General features: G+C 41.2%; 2 protein-coding genes and 1 long non-coding RNA gene across 5 annotated transcripts; 2 read left to right on the top strand and 1 right to left on the bottom strand.

Annotated features, from left to right (window-relative positions):
• Window positions 1-933: 933 nt before the first annotated feature.
• rundc3aa (RUN domain containing 3Aa) lies at window positions 934-16,757 on the bottom strand. Of its 3 annotated transcripts, XM_039824976.1 has the most exons (12): window positions 16,685-16,757; window positions 15,122-15,354; window positions 6,185-6,312; window positions 5,680-5,813; window positions 5,473-5,558; window positions 5,108-5,197; window positions 4,373-4,453; window positions 4,120-4,285; window positions 3,854-4,011; window positions 2,470-2,583; window positions 2,256-2,362; window positions 934-1,855 (listed from the first exon to the last, which is right to left on the bottom strand). In XM_039824976.1, the coding sequence occupies exons 2-12, from the start codon at window positions 15,226-15,228 to the stop codon at window positions 1,713-1,715; spliced, it is 1,314 nt and encodes a 437-aa protein (XP_039680910.1). In that variant the 5' UTR covers window positions 15,229-15,354; window positions 16,685-16,757; the 3' UTR covers window positions 934-1,712. The 3 variants fall into 3 exon arrangements, with proteins under 3 accessions (XP_039680910.1, XP_039680909.1, XP_039680911.1); XM_039824975.1 differs by lacking the exon at window positions 16,685-16,757 and having other exon boundaries at window positions 15,122-15,479; XM_039824977.1 differs by lacking the exon at window positions 16,685-16,757 and having other exon boundaries at window positions 6,197-6,312; window positions 15,122-15,477.
• LOC120574571 lies at window positions 9,123-13,098 on the top strand. Its single transcript, XR_005641875.1, has 2 exons — window positions 9,123-9,322; window positions 10,349-13,098. It is a non-coding gene; the product is annotated as an uncharacterized LOC120574571 (long non-coding RNA).
• Window positions 16,328-19,150, top strand: rnf113a (ring finger protein 113A). Its single transcript, XM_039824981.1, has 10 exons — window positions 16,328-16,487; window positions 16,930-17,009; window positions 17,086-17,184; window positions 17,537-17,644; window positions 17,997-18,106; window positions 18,218-18,324; window positions 18,433-18,522; window positions 18,608-18,701; window positions 18,788-18,894; window positions 19,005-19,150. Exons 1-10 carry the CDS (start codon window positions 16,382-16,384, stop codon window positions 19,070-19,072), a joined length of 969 nt encoding a protein of 322 aa, XP_039680915.1. The 5' UTR covers window positions 16,328-16,381; the 3' UTR covers window positions 19,073-19,150.
• Window positions 19,151-19,175: the final 25 nt, after the last annotated feature.

Here is a 19,175-nt window from a genome sequence, read left to right on the forward strand (position 1 = left end):
GATATCGTGGCATTGTCATATAGTCTCCCAACAACAAATTTTCCCTATCTAAATAAGCACATTTGTTCATAACACATGCATTCACAGTGAGTTTTTAACTTGCTTATCCTTAATAAAATGTCAGTCTGGGTTTTTTTGTACCGTTTACACACTTTAAACAATAGTTTTTGTTTAGATTTGTTATTATTGATGCAACAAAATCACACGAAACACAAAAAAAGGCCTCAACTGTTCATCATACCAAATGTAAAGAGTGCACTATGTTTTATAGATAATAAGTACAATACAAACTCACCCAAATTATTCAATAATACTAATGATGTATATGTTCCTACTAGTTACAGTACATTCAATTCTAATATTGATGTATAGATATCGTTTGAATAATGACCAAAAGGCTTTAAGGTAACTTTTGTATCATGCCCCATTTTTGTATTTCTATTATTGTTCTCCTGAAAGATATATTGAGCATGTGTATATGGTTATAGCATCATATAACATGACATGACATGAGGAAAAATGAATCCAGTGGGCGTGTAGATGTTTTATAAACCCTGTATTTAACAGCCATTTCATTTCAGTTGCATGAATAAAGTGTTCTCACACTATCTGATGCGCTGTTAACTGTGGTGCTCTCTGATAGGTGCTGTGGCTTTTTATAAATTAGCTACCTATGTTTTTCTCTTTAATATCCTCAGGTTGTTCTTAGGAAGTAATAAGCAATCTTGGCATTAATGCAATATATTACACCTTATAATCGTAAACCACAAGATGGAGCCAGAGCACATTTGTCCCATGCAACTGGCTGCCCCATCCAACATCTCCATTTACCTCCCATTTTGAAACCATTTTCTTTAAAATCACTTTTAGTTTTTTGGCATCTTCCTGTGTTACTCTCCTTACAACGTTGTGATCTACACAAACAGACACACATAATGGAAAAAGATTTATTGCAACACAAAACAAAAAATAACCCATTGCATACATGTTGAAAGAACATACTGCTGTTGCATTTGATAAAATCAGATAAATAAACATATGTGGTAGCTTATGATTTGATAGATTCAATAAATAACTGCACAGATTTAAACAGTGGTCGATTACTGAAGCAGGAATGATGTGCACGTTCAGGGGTGGCAGGCACCATTTAGTCACACCCATAAAACATACTTCTCAGTGGTGTCACTGTGAGGACAGTCTGTACAACCCATCCTCTACTTTATATGGATAATCTGTATCTGATCATCACATCTCTCTTTGCAAGTAGCTGAAAGTTTGGTTACATTTTGACATGAAACTTAATAAAACAGGCCTACAAACACAGAGGCGACACCATATAATGGAAGAACACTGATGTTCAAATAAGGAGCAAGGTGGCAATACAATTTAAGGAAATAAACGGATGCTTTAGAAAATAGGTCTGACAAAAGTTTGCAGAGGAATCGCATGATCTTGGATGAAGGGATTCACAGATAGTACAAAGTGGTTGTGGGAGAGAGGAGTTGAGCGGATAAGGCGAGGAGAAGGGAAAGAAGTGACTTCATTCTCATGTGTACAAAAATCCAGAGATGACTTTCCTGTTCTTATGGAGCTGTTGATGGTCTTGGTGGATTGTGGGAGCAGGGTTTTAGTCGGGTTTATGAGCAACGCAGCATCACCAGGCAGGCAGAAAGGTTGGGGGTTAAATCTCCATTGTTGTTGTTGTGGAGCTCCTAGCTGGGAGTGAGTGCAGGGCTGGGTTCAGCGCTGATGTTGACCAAACACTCGTTGGACTTGAGGCTGGCCAGGGACTTGGAGCTTGGTAAAGAGGCCAGAGAGCCACACAGACCCAGCATGGAGGGAGTGTTGTCTTTTCCTACAAGGACAAAACAGAGAAAAAGCACAATCAAATTGAGCCTGTGATCGTGCATAGTTCAAGCTGCCCACATGAAACACCATAAACAGCCATCAAGCCTGCCTTTGTATGAGTATGTATGTACATGTGCATGGGTGGCTGCCTCTGGAAGGCTTTTATGCAAATATATTCCTACTCAAGCAGAAATGTTACTTTACTACTGTGTTTTTTATACTGGAGTAAAACAAGTCAAATGTAGCTGATTCAAAATGTGTTTTTTTTGTGGTAGTTTGTTCTGTTACACAGGAATATTGCATAACATGGCATACAGATTTACAGTACACTACAAATCCCTGCAGGTTTAAATGTTGCATGAACATGTTGAATGATGACTGTAGTAGCAGTGAAAAGTATTTTTTACCTGCTGAAGTCCAGGCAGCATCTCCATTCTGTTTCCCATCAGTCCTCTGGGAGTCGGAGTTCAGACTGACTTCAGCAGAAAGTTGCTCCAAACTGTGGAAACTCCTCCTGGATGGACAAAACATAATTGTGACACACATATCTAAAGTTATCTACATTAACTGCATCTAAAAGCATCTGCTAAAAATAGAACCATGCTGTTTGTGTAAGTTTACCTGCGGAAAAGCTTGACATCGCCCTGGTTGTTTGTGATGGTGGACCACTGGTTGACTAGCGGGATGGAGAGATCTTTAGCCAGATGGGAGGAATCACAGGGCATAAGGGCAGAGCTGCGTGAAGCACAGAGCACAAATAATTCATTTCAGAAGTAATACTTTTCATTTTAGCAAGCAAATATGTACCTGAACATCAAAGGTGGCATTTAAATAAATCACTTATCTCTTGTGAACTCAACGAGATACTTGTTTTGTGTCTCATTAAAGGTCCCATGACATGGTGCTCTTTGGATGCTTTTATATAGACCTTAGTGGTCACCTAATACTGTATCTGAAGTCTCTTTCCCGAAATTCAGCCTTGGTGCAGAATTACTGCAGCGACTAGAGCCACTAGAGCCAGTTCCACAATGAGCTTTCCTTAGTATGTGCCACTTCTGTGTCTGTAGCTGTTGAGGAGGAGAGGGGGGGGGCAAGGTGGAGGGTGGGGGTGTGGCCTTGACCAACTGCCACTTTTCTCGTTTGAAAGCCATGATGTCTCTCTCTCATGGGTGGGCCAAATTCTCTGGGTGGGCAAAGCAGAGAAAGGGGAGGTAACCTTGCTCCTTATGACCTCATAAGGAGGAGATTCCAGATCGGCCCATCTGAGCTTTCATTTTCTCAAAGGCAGAGCAGGATACCCAGGGCTCGGTTTACACCTATCACCATTTCTAGCCACTGGGGGACCATAGGCAGGCTGGGGGAATGCATATTAATGATGAAAAACCTCATAAAGTGAAATTCTCATGCCATCGGACCTTTAATATAACACTACTTCTGATGTTGTTACAGCAACCCATAGTTCCCCCCAAATTTCAAAATCGACAAAGTTGAGTTTAAAACATCAACGGTAAGCTTGGGAGGAAATCTTGGGATTTGGGGGTGCTATTGGGTGCTGTAACAATATCAAGTATTGCACCTTTAGGTCTGTTTTTTTTATTGTATTTTAAAACGATTCAAATCAGATGTGTCAGAGCAAAATATTGCGTATTACCGTATATGAGTATTGCATCATAAACTGGCATAATCAGAAATTGCATCAGCATAACATTTTTTTTTTAACAGTTTCTTTTCATATTGACTAGTTACATTAACTAGGTTAATAGAGCAATCCTTTATTTTCTACTGAGGAAAGATTTCCATAAAAATTACAATTTGTTTTAGTTTTAAGGTTATTTTAAAACTCCAACTTTAACTCCTCTTCTAAACCTTGCGTGCACATAATGTATAATGCTGGAAAGATGAATCAAACAAATAAATGTTATCCTAACAGGATCTTGAGTGATGAAGTCTGGAGCACACAATTGTTATTGTTGGAGCTTTTTCATTTGGTGAATGTCTTTCTCACAGTTGTGCTTGCAGCTCGAGCACGACGGCCTCCAGCTCCTTCTTCTCCTGCTTGGTCTGGACCGTCAGCTCCTCCACCTTGGCTCTCAGACGCTTGTTCTCCATTTCCACGTTCTTTAGCTGCGACTCCCGCAGACGCACCAGCTCCTCCAGGTAACCCTGCGACATCACAGTAAGTAGACGGGGGTTTGTGTGCGTAGAAGCCCGTAGTGCAAAACAAGAATTTTAAACAGCATTAACTTGGTTCTAGCAGCTGTTGGTAGTCACCTTCTGGGCATAGACGATCTTAAACCTCTGCTCCATTTTGCGACACTTGTTGCTCCAGCTCTCCTCGTCCGTCACCAAGGGGATGTAGGGATGCTCGGGGACACTTTCCTCGCTATTACTGCTGTCCACACTGCGACGGTCCTCCTCATCACTCAGGTAGTCGTAGCTACACATCAGAGAGGCGACGGTGTTGCAGCGTCGTACATGCATGAAAAATGTGACACTAAAATTGTAGAAGCAGGATCAGTCTTACCTCTGAGTGAACTTCAGGTAAGGTGTGTAGTCAATCACAGCTGAGGATTTCCCATCCAGAGTCTCCCCCTTCAAGCAAAAACTGCACAAAGACGAAAAAAACTAACTTGCTTTGTGACTGAAAAAGAGTTGTGTATATTTTCAGCAAATATCAATTATTGAAATGAAGTGTGGAAGTCACATATGCAAAAATGTTTGGCTTTATATACAGTGCATGCACTATGCTCCTTTTATACTGTATATGTGTCAGACATACTTTCACTTACATAATTGATACAGAAATACATGAAACATGAGAAAGTACATATACATCTTCTTATCACGATTATTTATTTATTTATTCATGAATACATACTACCTGCTAATACTTTAACAGAGTAGAAAAGGAGTTAGAAATATATTGCGACTTCATGTGGGGTACACAAGGAAGATGCCTAAGACAGATATGTTAATATTTATTTGATATAGTCCTATTAAAAAGTAATAAAAATAGGTTTGAAATACCTTATTTTTTTAGTATAATCTGTTAATCTGTACTGTGCTATACTCAAATTCATGATGACTTTTTAATCCCTAAATATTGGGCAGAGAAGTTTGAAGACTAACCTACTTAACACTAACACTAAAAAATACATACCACCTACAGTAACTGTTGATTAAAATAAAAGCCTGGGGTGTACTGTTGTACTTATATATTGAAACACTGTACATCATCGTCTGCAGTGTGTGTCTTTACCTGAAATCAATGGCACTCAGTCCAATCAGCATGCCAGTCAGGACTTGGGCCTCCTCTCTCAGCATAATGGCTCCATCATCATAGAACCTCCTGCCAGGTGAAGAGGTGGTAATAATCACCCTTTAACTTTCAGATATAATACTGATACAACTGAGATTCTGTCTGCATTTTACGATATATATTTCATGTTAAGCATCATAGCAGGCATGTACTTTCCTCTGGTGCAAAGACAGGGATGTCTTTTACTTTGAGTGATTAGGATGAACAGACATAGCCACCATGAAGGTGTAGCATCCCTGCAGCAAGGGTCACTTAGAATCAAAAACTAAAATAAACTAAATTGGTCGATTGTCCCTGATTCTGACCTGGTTGTTCTCGTGTCCCTCAGAGCAGTGGACACATATTCAGACAGACGTTTCTCCATCAGCGCCACTCGAATCCATGCACGCCCCTGTAGGACAACGCGAGAAGTGAGCAGGAACAGAAGAGCTTTCTTTGCTGCTCTCTCTTGCAATATCCCACATACACACACATTCAGTCATGCACACGATTCTGCATACAAATGTCCTTGCCTTTGCTCGTGATGTGCTGATGTTCTCTATGTTTTCGATGCTGGCGATGCAGTTGTTCTGAACCTTGCTGCACGCCAGCCGAATATATTCCCAGAAACTGCGCTGTCCATCTGAGCTGAACCAGCTTCCTGAACCTGGTCCAAAAAGATTAAAACACAGCAATGAATCATTTCTGCAAGCAGTGCAGCTAACTAAACAATCATACACATTGTTGCCCTTTTGATAAAAAGTTAATTTTGGTTAATGTCTGCAGTAAGCAGACATTAACCTGCAATCTTCTTTTTTAAAGATTATTTTTTGGGGGCTTTTCCCTTTATTTGAAAGTGGATAGATATGACAGGGGGAGAGAGATGGGGGATGACACGCAGCAAAGGGCAGCAGGTCGGATTCCCCAATCTATTCCAGTTTTAGAATAAATATTACATATCTGGGTTTTTATTGTCTCATTCATTCATTCCAAGTCATATTAACTGATTTGTACATCTTTTCCTGTGCCATATGTTACCTGCAGTGTTACCTTTGAAGCGGTGGCTGAGGATGTGCTCTAAAATGGCGGCAAAGTTAATAAACTCCTCAGATGAGTCATCTATAGGCTCTGCAGTGTACTTTTCTAGGAGAGTCTTTACAGAGAATCTGAAACACAAAGCACACAGAGAAAGAGGAATTAGAAAAACCCGATACAATGCAATGGAGAAAAACTCTACTGCGCAAATGTGAAGGATTTTAACTTTCTGTTGGTTGTGTGCTGCACAAGCCGATGAAACGCAGCCGTGTACTGTACCCAAGCAGACAAATGTACTACTGTATTTAAATCCTGCAACAATAGCGGGGAGGCGGGTTTTTTTTTCTTCTTATTTTGGGAACCACGCCATCTTATCATACTGAGGTCACCCCAATTGTCTTGTGTACTACACAATGTACCCCTTCAGTGCTTTGGCAGTGTTATCATGAAAACAATACAATTAACCCCCTGTCTTTTTCAGCCCTTGTGCATGCTGTGCTTCCAGGTCCCTTTGGGTCTTGTCTCTCTGAGGGACCGGTCAGCATCAAAGAATGATCAAATAATTCCCTCCCCCTCATCTATACATGGTGGTCTGATCTATTTAGGGCAGCCGCTGCGGCAGCTTTAGTTTGGCTTTTGACCCTGCTGCACCACAGGCAGTTATGCAGCTTGCATGTTAGGAGCCGGCATCCAGGCACGGGCTCGGGCTGACTGCCTCCGCTTCGATGGGCAACACTAGCATCACCGAGGGCAAGACTGCCCTGGCAGTGGGAAGCACCTCTATAGCCAGGGGAAAGACTACTGTAGCCATGGGCAACTCCTCCATCTTCAGGGGAGTGACCACCACCTCCATGGGAGACTCCACCATCCAAAGGCAAAAGACGACGGTGGCTCTGGGACGGGCAAGCTTCAGCCGGGGAACCACAACCACCTCCTTCCGCAAAGCCTTGATGTCCAAGCGTAAGAACACCTAGATGGAAAGGACCCTTGAAGCCGGGGCTAAGACACGCAAAGCAACCAAGCACTCCAAAAAAGACTCTAACAATGAGTGGAAAACCTCATTCTTGTCAAGCAAGACCTCCTTCACCAAAGGCAGGTTTTCGATACTGAGGACTAAGTACGCCATCTCCTGGGGTAAATCATCGATCTTCTGGAGCAGAACCACCATAACTTTGGGCGACACCAGCATAGCTGTGGGCAAAACCTCTGTTACGCGAGGGGAGACCACAAGCTCTCTCACCACCCTGACCTTCACCCATGGGACCAAGTCTGTGTCTGTGGTCAAAGCCACCCTCATCAGGGGCAAAGAAACGCACAGCAACATCTACTGGGATTTTCACACATGATTCCTGCACACACTTTAAACAAAAACCCAGGGATATTTCTATCTGGTCAGTTTTAGCAGGTCAGTAGTCAATAAAAAAAGAGCTGCTATGTTTTTTGATCAATGTGTGTACAGGCCAATGTGGCATGACATCATCTGTTACCCGTTTGGACAAGGTTGATTCCCGAGTAAGAAAGTGCTAAGTGAGTTGCAGATCTAATGGGTTTGCAATCAAGAGTGAGATTCTCCAAAGCCATGCTGAGCGTGTTATGCAAATGTGACAGCGATGAGATGATGGTTTATGGTGTGTCTACTTGGAAGGGAGGGAAACTGTGAAACAGCCGTGTGGGATGTTATGTGGAGACACTAGAGTGTGTGTTTTTCATCAGCACTGTTCTCCTGTAAATTGTGCATGTACCATGTCATCACCATGTCTACATCTTTGGTACAAATGTGGTATTTTTGTGCACGCTGATAAGATCGGTTGATTGCCTGCATTTCCATAACTATATGCTGCCATATTTCCACCAGAAAACACAGTTTTGAACTAGAAAACTGTAAAAGCTGGTTGATGTAACAATGCTTATAAAAGTAACATGTCTAAACACTGCTTGGCTTGATTGTTTTGTAAATAGATCTGAGTATATGGGAGATATTCTAGGATCTAAACGACATAAATAGTAGAAATTAAAGACTCAAATGCTATAATGAGTTGCAAACGATCAGTTCAGCAAGGACACAAATGGGTGGCAAACATCAACCGAGGGAACGACACCCATATTTCATACGGAGGGACGACACAAATACAGGAGTGCAATCAAAGCCTCAACTACATGTGGAAAACATGAACACATTCCTCCTTTCCCATTTTAAAATATGACACTGTGCGACTTATTTCACATATGGTATACTGTATACAGTCGTACAAACACAGAGGCTATGTCTTACAATCAGAGGCTATAGGGAACAATGGCTCGGAAGAAAGTGATGTCACCACAGATTGCCCCTTTTGCAACAATGTGTCCTTCAACCGGCCGGTGTCGTCGTGGAGATGGGACAATCACTCCACTGTCCCTGTCCCCCCAGATAGGCTGTGGCCACCTACGGCTGCCTCTGTCCATTCACAGGGACACATGGGTGGTATGTGGCCTTCCAGAGCCCACGTCGATCATCTCAACGAAGGCATTATGCGACACGGGGGTCGCACTATCCACGCTTAGCATTCTGGTCTGCTCTGGATTGTAGCTGATGTTACTATTACCCCCGAGGGGCAGAGCAGGACGTGCTGCATGAGTGTGCGATGCTTTGCGTTGAGTGAGCCCCGAACCCTGTCGTCGAATCTGGGTCAGGAAGACGAGCTTCTCCTCAATGGGCAACACCAGCTTCACCGAGGGGAAGACGGCCTTAACTCTGGGCAACACCACCATAAAGAGGGGAAAGTCCAAGCTTGCCATGGGGACCTCCTCCATTACCAGGGGAAAGAGCACAACATCTCTGGGCTCCTCCACCATCACCAGCGGAAAGACCAAGATTGCCCTGGGGGGCGCCTCTTTCAGCAGAGGCACCACCACCACCTCTTTTCGGAAAGCCATCTTCCCAAAACGCAAGACGCTCTAGATGAGAGGGGACCTAGTCGCGGGGTGGGGGGACAAAATGTCACAAGAAAGAAGAAGAAAGAAGCACCATCACAGAGAACATTTGGACACCACTACAGCATCTGCACAAGGCCTGTTCCAACCAAGAGCCAAAACTGGATTAAATTTACTTTTGGACCTTTGACTTGTTTTTTGGTCGTGCCGGATTTATCGAGGAAACAGGTCAGTGGCATCTACATTCTGTCTCGTAATGTTATCTGCAAAGAACAAGTAGGTCAGTCAGGTTTCAAGGTATAATAGAGCTCCAGCATGTTATGTGCTCTAATGTCTACCCCACCATGACCCAAAAACAAACAAAAAATCCACTTGGCAGGTGATGTCAGTTGGCCAGTTAGCAAAAATACTGTGTGTTGGGGCGAGATTCACAACCATTGCCACATTTAAGCTCCCCAAAGAGATCAGCTCCTTGACATGACATTAAGTAATTCCATCAGAAAAGTTGATTTTGTAGAGAAGTGTACTATTCTGTCTAAAACTTAACATGAAAAGTGGGTAGTGAAACATAGGGTCAAATCTGGTCATATTTGTGAAGACTTCCAATGACAGAAACATTTATGAAATCAAGCAATTCCTCATTATACAGAGTGCCAAGCCCTTGGAAAACCACCATGTGTCCCCAGTGGTTCCCAGGGCCCAGTATGGGAACCACTGATTAATGGCTACATGTTTGTTGATGTGATAGCATTTAAAATCATAACAGAATAAAGTCAACTGTTGCAAAAGGCCTCTCTGACCTGATAAAGTGGCAGCGTTCTCTCAAGAGGAACATTACAGCAGATTATTTTAAATTAACTGAAGTCCTTTGATCTGAAGGGGAATTGCTGGCGTGCCTCAAATGCAAATGAATGGAGTGGAATGGCAACATGCTCTTGGTACGATTTGACACTGAAAAACAACTGCAGGGCCTTCTGACAAGCTTCTTTTGTGCCCCCTCTCACTCAGCATGGATCGCTGCCAAGCCCACTCTCAGCTCTCTTTAAATGCCCTCTTGTTCTCCTTTCTCACCCCTCTACTGTACTTACACGTGTGTTTGATCTGCAGCACCACCTAGGATAACCAAAATTACATTTATCAGCAGTGAAACCTTATCTAAACACACAATGCTTCACATTAACTCTCTTAGCTTTCATTTAATTCTTTTTTCCCTGACTCCTTTCTCCTTCTCCCTCTTTCTGTCTCTCTCTTTAGTTTTCGCATAACCAGCAGGATCAGATGACACAGGCAGACTCCTCACTGGCCGCAGCATTGTGTAACACCAGTCAGTGCTGTTGTTTATCGTCCTGGACTGTCGGGGAGTCGTCCTGTCCTGTACTGGATCTGCACAAACAGCCAAGATAAAAAAAAAATGCGTGTGCTTTGATAAATATTAAGACAAGAACGATAAATTTGCACCAAATCCGAATAGACTAAAAGATGTAAAAATGAAACTACAGCAGGGTGTGTCTCTCTCTCACCGGCCCCATCTGTGAATAAGCGTCCCGGGCAAAGTGTTTCATGGTCAGAGGAGGTGTAGAGGGATAAGTGTGCAAGATGGACAGTGAGGGTGTTGGGCTGAGAAGCGCTGAGAGTGTAAAGCAGATGTTTGAACCTGACAGGGAGAGTAAAATGAAGAATAAGTGAAAGTGGTGGTGAGAGAGTAGGCTGATCCACAGATGAGAGACGCCCGAATGTTTAGTCAAACCCACAAAAACTTCTGCTGTTATTTCACATACTTATACTTACATAGCTCCGGAAATCAGTAAAAATGCAAAAGAAGGCTGCACAGAAACTCAACTGTTATTCCAGACATGCAAAGATTTGTTGACGTTTCCTATCATTCTATAAAAATGGAACTGAGAGGTGGAAAGTGGCACCCATTACTATTGTATAGAATTAAAAAAAATAATAATTTAAAGCACAAAGAGCCACCCACTTGCAGAAGCATGTCCATGAGACAGGAAATTTTATTCTCTACTCTGCGCCACGCCCCGGAAGAGCTCAAACCTCAGCCAAGATGCACCACATCGCCACCCTCCGTCACTCCTTTTCCTCCCCATTCCTTTTGTTTACAGGAAGCAGCTGAAGGGATAGCACCTTAAATCAAGTCTCACTCATCTTATCTATGTTTTCTTAGGTTCACCGTGTCCACGGCAACATTGTTCCTCCAGTCGCGGACGATGGCATGAGAGCTCTTAGCCAGACTAAAGCAACAAAACCATAAATTGTAAACATTACAGAACAGCCTGTTGCCTGTAAACAAATTGCCTTGTGACTGTTGATCTTCAATATTTTGGCTCAGATAAACAAACTGGACTTGCATGAAAATTCCCACCGACTGCAGGAAGCCTCAGCCCTGCCATGTAAAAGATAAAACCTGTTGCTAGTGGCAACAGCACAAAGATACAGTAGATCATGATGACACTGCTGTCACTGTGGACATGATAAATATCACCCAAGTCTCTTCAAAGCAATTAAGACAAAGCATCTTTGGATTTTCTGATGCTGTCGGGTAAAAAACATTGCAGCTAAAATCATTATTGTTTTAATGTATTACCCCTCAGTGTGACTGCAGGAGGACATTTTTTTTAAAAAGACAAGTTTTAACTTGGTGAAAACATTTAATGATAAACTCAAAAATGCCTGAATATTCTTCTTAGTTGACATTTTGAAGTTGCAACTTTTTCACCTGACCGCAGCAGTCTCTTCTATTATTTTTTTCGCTGCCATTATTATTCTTAATTTTAAGTCTTTATTGTAAGATCTTTAAGTGACACAGGCCTCATGCAGAAACAGTTTCCTTTGGTGGTGCAAACGTTTGACCAGGTTTTCCTTTTACTATACACAAATGTCTATTGCTGTACATATGTGTTGCTATTCAAATGGGCTCATTCTGTTAAGTATACACTGTAAACACGAGGCACTGAAACATTGAGCAGACCTCTGTGCCTGGTACTTGTGACCCACATTATGCCAGATCACGCAAATACACTTTTTTTTTTTTTTTAAAAGAACTGTGATGCCAGTTTGTCTCCGGTAACAGAAAGGGGAACGTGACAACAAGTGACTTTCTTGACCCCCAAACCTGAACAGAAACAGCCCCCTTCTCTATAGTCCCAGAAAAAAACATAACTTCATCAAATGACTTGTGAAAATGTTAATCTGTGTGTGTGCTGATTGTATTTTAAACATGTATGATGTGACAGTAAAGGGGAAAGAGGTCAGACTTTATATATACACATACATATATTAGGGGGGAAATAAAAGCTTGGCCTGGTGTACTAATCTAGCACTAACGTCAGCGTAGTTACTGTAGCCAGGCAGCAGTTCAAGCTGTGGAAGTAGCTGTGTCTCAGCAGCACGACAGAGCCTGGACCCTGTATCCTGCACCAACGTGATGCCCAGCCTGCTTTAATGCACAGCCAGGGCCCCCCTGCTGATTCAGGATCTCTCTCCAATGAGACTACAAACACACAACAACCTTTGACTACTTGAATCAACTCTGACCAGAATGGCATCAAGAAGAAAAACATTTTTTTTTTTTTTAAAAGGTCAGAAACATCATGAATGAGGAGATGCAGATCTGCCTGGAAGAAGTTTCCCTCCAACTGAACCTAATCAATGTCATGTTGTTCATTAGAAAGTGGAAAGAAGCTGTGTAGTAAGCAGTACTGATGAAAAGCAGTTTGAGATTTATTTCTGTGTTGTTGTGTGTGTTTGTCATTAAAAATGCTTAAATGATTAAACTGGTCTTAGCACGGTCAGGCCAACCTGAAAAAAAACAGTGTTTCTGTTCCCTCGCTAATCTTTCTGTGTTGTGAGTCTATTGTGAAAACTTTTCTTTCTTTGCAGGCATGCTCTGTGTGATGTTTTGTGTTTTGTTTCACTGTATGTGTCACTAAAAGGCAGACAGGACCTTGGACAGAAAGGTACTGGAATAAAAACGCTTAATTGTGTGTCTATTTGAGAGTCTGGACTTTGACTTTGTTTGTTTTTTTTACTTTTGACTATGTTCATGAATGAGGCCAAAGACAGTTTGAATTCCTTAGAAATAAAACAGAAAGGAGGTAAGAGCAGGATGTGGATGCATAACGTCACTTTGGCCGAACGCCTGCACACACTTCACAAATATAATTACGTTGCTGTCTGCAGTACCATTTATGACTATAGTCAATTTGCAATTCAAGACATAAAGCAATGCTATAATACATTTTACGAGAGCACCATAAAAGTATCAAAGTAAAGCTAAAGTCTCTAGTGATATAGAATAAAAGCTATATACAAGCTATCTGAAGATGTCACCTTACGCTCTAAGAAGATAAATATTTCATAGTATTTTTCGGACATTTTATATACTAAACCGTTAATCAATTAATGAAGAAAATAATTAGCAGATTAACTGATAATGAAAATAATTTTCACAGTCCCGATATTAAAGACACATTTAAACCGGAGTGGAGGTATTGTAGCGATATGAATTTAAGACATTGCTATGTACAACACTGAGACAATAATAATAAAAATGTGTATTTTCAGAAGTACCATTCGTGACTGCAGTTTATTTGCAGTTTAATAATTATAGTCATCCTGCAGATAATATCAGGGGGGCATCCTCAAAACATAACAGCTACTCGGTGTAAGAACACTATTATTAATTCAAGAGAGTTTATCAATGCAAAACATTACATTATTTGACTAAAACACCATAAAACAGGTCATCACTAATATATTATTGAGTCCATCAGGGAAAGTTTCAACCAAAAAAGAATATTTATAGAAATACTACAATAGATTTTAAGCGTACTTAAATCTATACAAGACTTCATGCAGGCTATTTCGATCAGGGGTTTTCTATCTGAGGGTCACAAGATGATTTAAGGGATAAGAAGGGAAAATATATATATTATTTCTGACTTTTCTCTAAATGTGTGCTTTTTTTCTTGTGAGGTACTGGATACATTCACATCCTCTGGGCACCTGAAAAATCATATTCAAAATAAGAAAAAAAAAATCAGTCTTTGGTCAAACTACTCACCGATCATGTTCACATTATGGACTCAATGCCCAATTATGGGTTACATTTTCATTTTAGGGGGGGTCACAAGACAAAAAAGGTTGGAAACTACTGATTTAGATCATACTGAGATACACAACAGATGACTTAAAAATGCCACCACTGTGAAAGAAGCCTCATTACTCGCTGAGTAAAATCCAAGAGATGTAATTTACATGAGCAACTGGATACCTCATCATGTGAGTTCAGGGTCATCTCAGCTCTCTGATGCACATGAGTTTACAGCCCTAACCACTCTGACCAGTGATTTATGAGACTGCACATCGCAGTCCATCAGCACTCGCTGTACTGTGTAGGTTGAGGGACACTGATGGGGGGGGGGGAGGAGTCCTTGCACTGCTCCCAATGCCCTTGTCCCATTCAGGCACTCAACCTCACTGTGATGGAGGAGGAAGTTGTATTTTCTGTCCAGCTCTATTATAGACAAAATTAGCTGACTATAGTCTCATGTTTTATCCGTTGAAGCTGCATCTATCAGTATATACAGGAATCAAGCAGGTGTCTCAACCTGTTTAAATTAAAAGAGACTTTCCTCTAAGAGGTTTTATCCTGCATAAACGTGACACCAATGATATGATCTTTAGAGCTATGCTACAGCAAAGTGCATCCAGGAAATTCAAAGGACAACATTGAAGATTAAGGGAATATAGAATAGAACAGAAGCGGGTGTGATAGCAGGGGTATGTGAAGGTGAAAATGCACCTGACTCCTCTTCATCCCTAGCATTTCTAGAAATATGTCATTTTTCCTGCATTATTTTCCATATATTGTGTGTACTGCTGCCCGCTGTTTCACCCCAGTAATAAATAAACATCCTCCATTGTGGTCGTCATAAAATTGTGAAGTGAGCAGCATGCAGGGACTGGTAGGCTACTTGTAATGCTGTAAATCGACGGAGTCGTGAGGTATACCTGCAAACCGTGATGAGGTTTTTTCGCTCCACACCGACGCTCCGAGCAGACGGCTTTTTCGATGTCAGACCCATAGCCATTGCTGTGTGAATGCAGCCCGACTCCATCCAGCGGCGGCCCCGGGGCCTCTTCGGGATCCGTGTCCAGGCCAGGACCCCTCCCTCCGCGGGCCCTGTGTCCTACAAACACCCGCTGTCCTCTTCGGGGAGCCACGGATGCTGCTGCTGCTGCTGCTGGAGGAGGAGGAGGAGGACAGAGAAGCGACCACCAGAGATGACTAAATGTATAAGTTCCGGTTAGAACTTTCGAAATAAAAATCACCCTCATTCATTTGCGTTTTACTGTGTTGATTGTCGAATAACGATACTTTTATTTCCACATTTATTTCCGGTTGTATTCAGCGAACGTCATGCACTTGCTTGGCACAGCTGAGATAAGTGATGCCTTCACGTACTTCTGTATACTCGTACTAAATTCCTTTCAGGCTAAATACTTCTTCAAAAACCCTAAAATACATATGTTAATTTTTAGTTTACCTACTTGCAAAACGCTTTTGTCTGTTAGGAAAGTATCAGATTCAAAAATACAGAATAAATAAAATCCCCAATTTTTTTAATTGATGTGGATATGTTTTTAATGCATTTGAATCAGTGACAAACAAAATAGCCTATCTTCTGGTAACAGTATTTTGTAAAATGGTTGTTATTTATTTTCTATTATAGTTCATTTGTTTATGTTTACTGCACTTGCTTTATATTGCAATTATAGAGCTGCTATGTATATATAGGCTAGACTTTTATCTGATATCTCCTTGTTTTGCATAGTTCAATAAAGTGAAAAAATATAGTGTTAAGAAGAACATCCAAAAATAGTGTATGCCTACATGGATAATTAATTGACTGATTAAGGAAAGTTGGTTTACAGAGGGGGCACAACTTCAGTATCAGTATATGGTGTCATACCACACAGGCAGAAGAAAAACAATACAGCAATAACCAGTAGCCTATAATCTATTATACTATTGCCATATTTCCGTGAGCAGTGAAGGCATCATACACCGTGTGTTCTGTGAGAAAAAAGTAAATTTAAGAATGTTGTTTAATGTAATAATATGTTGAATATGTTTTGCTTTTAGAATAAATTATGGACAGTAGGCCTAGTGATGTTAGTGATTGTCACCTCGACCAGCAGACGGCCACTAACCAAGACACTAGAGGGCGATGTGGTGACAGCAATTGTTTATATGGAAGAGAAGGCAAGATGGCGGAGTCTGAAGAGCCAAAAGCGGGTCCATGCACTTTTCTGTTCAAAAAATCTACTAAGAAATTCTCCGGACGAAAGAGAAAAGCAAGCGACAGCGACAAAGGTAGTCATTTATCGTTTAGCTAGCTAATGTTTTTCAGGATGAGAATCCCTTGAGCTAGGAACACTGTGGCTTTGTCACCGGTCCTTAATTGTCAAACACAAACTAGCTAGCTAGCTACGTCATCTTAACATGTACGTTAACTGGCAAGTATTTGTCCGTTTTTGTATTAATTTACTTATTAAAACAATAACATTCACCTGATAAGAGCCAGGCGAACCGAAAGATGAGAGAAACTCTGTAAATTGTGGGCAGGTTGTTCAAATGTTCGTCACACAAAAAAAAACAATTTCCTCAATTTTGCTGCGTTCCAGCTCCCTCGGAATTCGGAAGGGTATGCCATGTTTGGGCAGCCTGTAAAAAGTTAGAGCTTTCATTTATGGAGAACAGCATTCCGACTTCAAGAGAAGATGCAAAAAAATAAGTTTAACTCATTCTTTTTCAGATGGCAACAGTGATGAGGACCAGAGCTCTGTGGTCAGAAAAGGAAAGAAAGACTCTCGAGTCAACCCCATGATTCAAAGGGTACAATAATTATAATATTTCAAAATCCCTTTTGAGTTTAATAGTAAGGCCTGACCCTGGTCTTGTCCCTGTTCAGACAAAGAAGGTGGAGAGAGATGAAGAATCGTCCAGTGAAAATGAAGGAGACAAAGAGGAGAAGAAGATCACTGTTGCCTACAAGTCCACACGGTCAGCAGTAAGTTGAGGAATTTTTCTCTTATTACATTTTCTAAGAGTCGCAGGAACTATACAGTTTAAATCGCCCTGTCAGGGAAAGTATATGAGAAACAGCAACTATATTAAGGTGCCAATGAGCGAGGTAAGTAACCTCCCAGCTCCTCCCAGTGAAGCTGCTCAGTGGCCGAAAAGTGTTTTTCTCCATCTGCATCCATGTTTGTCTGAGTTCTGATAAGTTAACTTAAAACGTTTGTTTTTGTCCATTCACAGACAGGTATGTTGTTGTGAAGCCACAATATGTTGGCTTGATGGAAGTACTGTACAAATCGTTTTATTCACTCTGTTATTCTCTCAATCTTGCCCTAAAAAAGAAACCAGAGGGACCTGAGGACATGGGTGCAACTGCTACATATGAGCTGGACACAGAGAGAGACAATGACGCTCAGGCGATCTTTGAGAGGAGTCAGAAAATCCAGGAGGTATAGGAGATTGCATGATGTTATTCTTAATGGCACATTTTTTTGCAAAAAGCTACATTTTAATCTACATTAATGGAGTGTTTCTTCGTACATTTTGATAGATGTTTTAGTTAAATATTCAGTATTGGTATATTAGCAATAAATATTACATTTAAAATGAAATTGAGTTTTAAATTTATAACTGCACAAAGTAATACCTGAAATATCAAATTTTGATTTTTCCTCACAAAGCTTTTCATAAAAGGTAAAAAGTAGCATCTTGCTAAATGTTAACTTAGTTTTTCTGCCAAATAATTATATAATGATAAAGTTTCCTACTGACTGGATAATCCGTTTTGTACCCCTTCAACAGGAGCTGACGGGTAAAGAGGACGACAAAATCTACCGCGGCATCAATAACTACCAAAAATTCATCAAGCCCAAAGATACCACCATGGGCAATGCCTCCTCTGGCATGGTCAGGTATGTACTAAGGCAAGACATATTCACCACATTCTTTCATGAGATACTCATCATCACCTGTGAATGCCAATGTGTAATCAATTATTGTCGATCCATATCATTTTTGAACAGAAAAGGACCAATCCGAGCCCCTGAACACCTGAGAGCCACAGTCAGGTGGGACTACCAGCCAGACATCTGCAAAGATTATAAGGAAACTGGTTTCTGTGGTTTTGGAGGTGGGTATGATATTTGTACCATTAAATTATAAAAGCCATATGTTGAATAACTAAAACTCTTTAACATATTGACCATTTAGTGTTCTTAATGTTCTCTCTTGCTATTAGACAGCTGCAAGTTTCTCCACGACAGATCAGACTACAAACATGGCTGGCAGATCGAGCGGGAACTGGAAGAGGGCAGATATGGAGCAAATGGTGAGTTCAGGGGGGTGATTTCATGTCATTTTAGTTTGTGCCTGCTGCATCAGCATTTCCTGAACAATACTGTGATTTCATCTAGATGAGGAGAACTACGAGGTGAGCAGTGACGATGAGGATTTGCCCTTCAAATGCTTCATCTGCAGGGAGTCCTTTAAGAATCCCATCATCACAAAGTAAGCCTCATTTCCTCTGCTTCTTGACTGTGCAGAGCCTTGTTTATTACCAGCTGCAATCTGTTAACCAGTTAAATATCTCCCAGGTGTAAGCACTACTTTTGCGAGGTCTGTGCTCTTCAGCATTACCGCAAGTCCAAGCGTTGCTATGTCTGCAACACTCAAACCAATGGTGTCTTCAACCCTGCAAAGGGTAAGTAGATGTTGTCAAGACCTTTTGAGATGGGGGAATAAACTACTAGAAATGAATGATGAATGCAACTCAATGACTCCCTTCAATCTATTATTTTCCTGTTATTCCAGAGTTGATGGCCAAGATGGAAAAACGCAATGCCGCAACAGACCAGCCACCATCGGATGAGGAAGATTAGCAACATCTGAACCTTTTCAACCCTCCCCTTATGTTTGTCTGTGTACATTTTGAATAAAATTACTTCTTTTTTTTAAGACAACTGCCTCACTGTGTGGTACCAT

This window comes from Perca fluviatilis, chromosome 15 (assembly GCF_010015445.1).
Source record: "Perca fluviatilis chromosome 15, GENO_Pfluv_1.0, whole genome shotgun sequence".
Taxonomy (NCBI): Eukaryota; Metazoa; Chordata; class Actinopteri; order Perciformes; family Percidae; genus Perca; species Perca fluviatilis.